The sequence below is a fragment of the Alosa pseudoharengus genome, unplaced genomic scaffold (assembly GCF_046254945.1).
Source record: "Alosa pseudoharengus isolate Yale_2024_CS ecotype anadromous, Long Island Sound unplaced genomic scaffold, YU_APseudo_1.1 YU_APseudo_1.1_scf_4, whole genome shotgun sequence".
NCBI lineage: Eukaryota > Metazoa > Chordata > Actinopteri > Clupeiformes > Clupeidae > Alosa > Alosa pseudoharengus.
In genome coordinates this window covers 4,372,458-4,375,144 of record NW_027468774.1, presented here as the reverse complement: position 1 = coordinate 4,375,144, position 2,687 = coordinate 4,372,458, and the positions used below count along the sequence as shown (strand labels likewise).

The following is a 2,687-nucleotide window of genomic DNA, read 5'->3' as shown; positions in this document are numbered from 1 at the left end:
GGCCACTATCTTCGGTGGAACAGCCAGCCACACCATGTTGTGATTCCTACTCCACCTCAATAGGTGGCGCGGTGTACCATTTCTGTCAGTTTTTAGAATGCCGGTACATTCATAGAGAAAGATTCATGCGGATGCGGTTGTTGTTTATTTGGTTGCGCGAAATCTTATCTTAGCTGGATAGACTACACAAGCTCAGTGAATAAGTAATCAGTGAATAAGAATGTATTTCATAGGGCTCATTTGTTACAGCTGGAGGTGTGAGACGTGCGTGTAAAGTGTTGACTGCCTGAACCTGATGTTTTAGCTGGCTACTTGTGCTAGCTTGCAAAGTTGTGGACAGACGTCTTGGCTAACGTTACTTTCTGCTACATCACACTAGTTAGTAGGCCTATAACAGTAACGTTACAGTGTTTCTTTGATTGTTTTTGGTAAGCTACAGTGTTTGCAATTGTGGGTGGACCGTTAATATGACGGATATCAGTAGCCCACCCGAAGAAGGAGATGCCATTGAGCATCTGAAGGAGGATGATGAAGAGGACGAGGAAGCTCTACCGCACTCGGAATTTTTAGACATTTTTGAAGAAGGCCTGGCTCTGATAGTTCAGGACCCTCTTCTCTGCGACCTCCCCATCCAGGTGACGCTGGAAGAGGTGAACTCGCAGGTTGCTCTTGAATACGGCCAGGCTATGACAGTGCGAGTCTGTAAAGCGGACGGAGAAGTCATGCCCATTGTGGTCGTGCAACAGGCAACAGTGCTACACCTGAAAAAAGCCATTCGCAGGTACTACGAGCTGAAACAGCAACGCGAAGGAGGCATCAAGCACATAAGCTGGAGATATGTGTGGAGGACTTTTCATTTAGTCTATAATGGTGAAAAACTCGATGATGACAGTAAAAAACTGAAAGACTACGCGATCAGAAACAGGGATGAAGTGACATTTGTGAAGAAGCTCAGGAAAAAGTGATACAGCAATTGAACATGTTTATGTTAATGTGTTGTATCACCAACAATCTCAAACTCGTCGTTTTCTAGGATGTGTTTGTATAGCTTACCATAACACTTGGTTGTGTGTTGACATTGTACATTTGTTGATCAGAGATGTGTGTTGTCCACACCAATTACAAACACATCACCTCTGCACTGCCCCTATGCACAACAACGTAGCCTATTCTTCTTCATCATTAATAGGCTACACAAAAACATAGCATAGCATTTGCATTTTTTTATTTTTTTATTTTTTTTTACCATTATCAGCTGTTACTTTTTTAATTAAAATACTTACTGTTTACATAGACAATACAGCTTTTACTTGTAGTCAATTATTAATTTAATTTATATGTAAGAAGCACCAAATAGTCTACCATGTACATGTTTTATAGAACAAAATGAAGACTGTATTCTAGAATTTCTTAAAGACTATATATATCCTCAAAAATAACAACACGAAAGCACATTTATTCTAGGATTTCTTGGAGTTTCAAGTGGAAAGAGTCTGTACATGAAGACAAAATGCAGAACTCAATGCATTTCCCAGAACACTGAGTAATGCCTGACCTAATGCCTTACATGCCTGACCTAATGCCTAACAACGAACTTCAAAGCCACACACCCCCTATAGCGTTCTGCCACCGCGATGCAAAGCAACACCGACAAAGAACTATAAAAGGGTCACGACACTGTGGAGTTGACGCAGAAGTAAAAAACAGAATTTAAGCTACAGTCATTTTTCAGTTATTAGCCTGATCAGTGGGGTATAGAGCAAAGATTCTAGAACAGAGTTCAGCTGTCATGGGCATATCTTACACAAGGAGGTTGGTTGGATGTAAAGCTATTAGGTTCGTCCGCTGGGATCCCTGCTTTAGAACATGTTTGACATGGTTATGGGATCCCTGCTTTAGAACATGTTTGACTTGGTTATGGTTATGGGATCCCTGCTTTAGAACATGTTTGACTTGGTTATGCTATTTGACAGATGCTCCAGAGTGAGCAGGCCGTGTTGTTGGGATGTTCTAGTTCTATGTTCTAGCACTTTCTACAGATATTGCTAAAGGCAGGTTTAAACTTGGAATGCGTGAGTGACAGGCTCCTATCAAACATGGTTGAGAAAACATTTTAAAAGAATATTAGTAGTATTTTAATTAAATGATAATGTGTGTGACAGTGTGTACATGTATCATACATACACGCTTTGAGGTGAATACCTTTAGTATGAGGAGCTTGAAGCTTATTGTGGTTTTGCTTAAAACAACAGCCCCCCAAACCGGTTACCATGGATGCTGCCATTTATATGAGTTTCATAGCATTCCTGTTAGCCTCTTAAATATCTCACTGATGTGGTAGCTGCCTCTGTAGATCTGGTGTGATTATACTGTTCATGACAATATTATTTGACTATATACTATTGATATTGATGCATGCAAGGACTGCAGCGACCTATGAAACACCAGCTCTTTGGTGACAGCACTCCGCCTCACTTTCAGTAGTGAGACCGCAAACTTCTAGTTCAACTTATTCATTCTTCCCAAACTTCACTGGCCTCAGGTAAACTTCGTTATCCTTTTCTACACTTGCAGCGTGGGCTTTTTAAAAGAGTACAAGCTGAGGTGGCTCTCTTTACTTTCAGTCTGCTAAGTTGACTTTTTATAACTATATAAATTGTATTGATCGAACATCTGACATTTAGTCT

The 2,687-nt window shown here is 40.5% G+C and overlaps 1 protein-coding gene across 1 annotated transcript; it reads left to right on the top strand.

Moving 5' to 3' along the window:
* The first annotated feature begins 133 nt into the window (after positions 1–133).
* Positions 134–1,231, top strand: snrnp25 (small nuclear ribonucleoprotein 25). The gene has a single exon (XM_076266591.1). The coding sequence runs from the start codon at positions 468–470 to the stop codon at positions 963–965; it is 498 nt and encodes a 165-aa protein (XP_076122706.1). The 5' UTR covers positions 134–467; the 3' UTR covers positions 966–1,231.
* Positions 1,232–2,687: the final 1,456 nt, after the last annotated feature.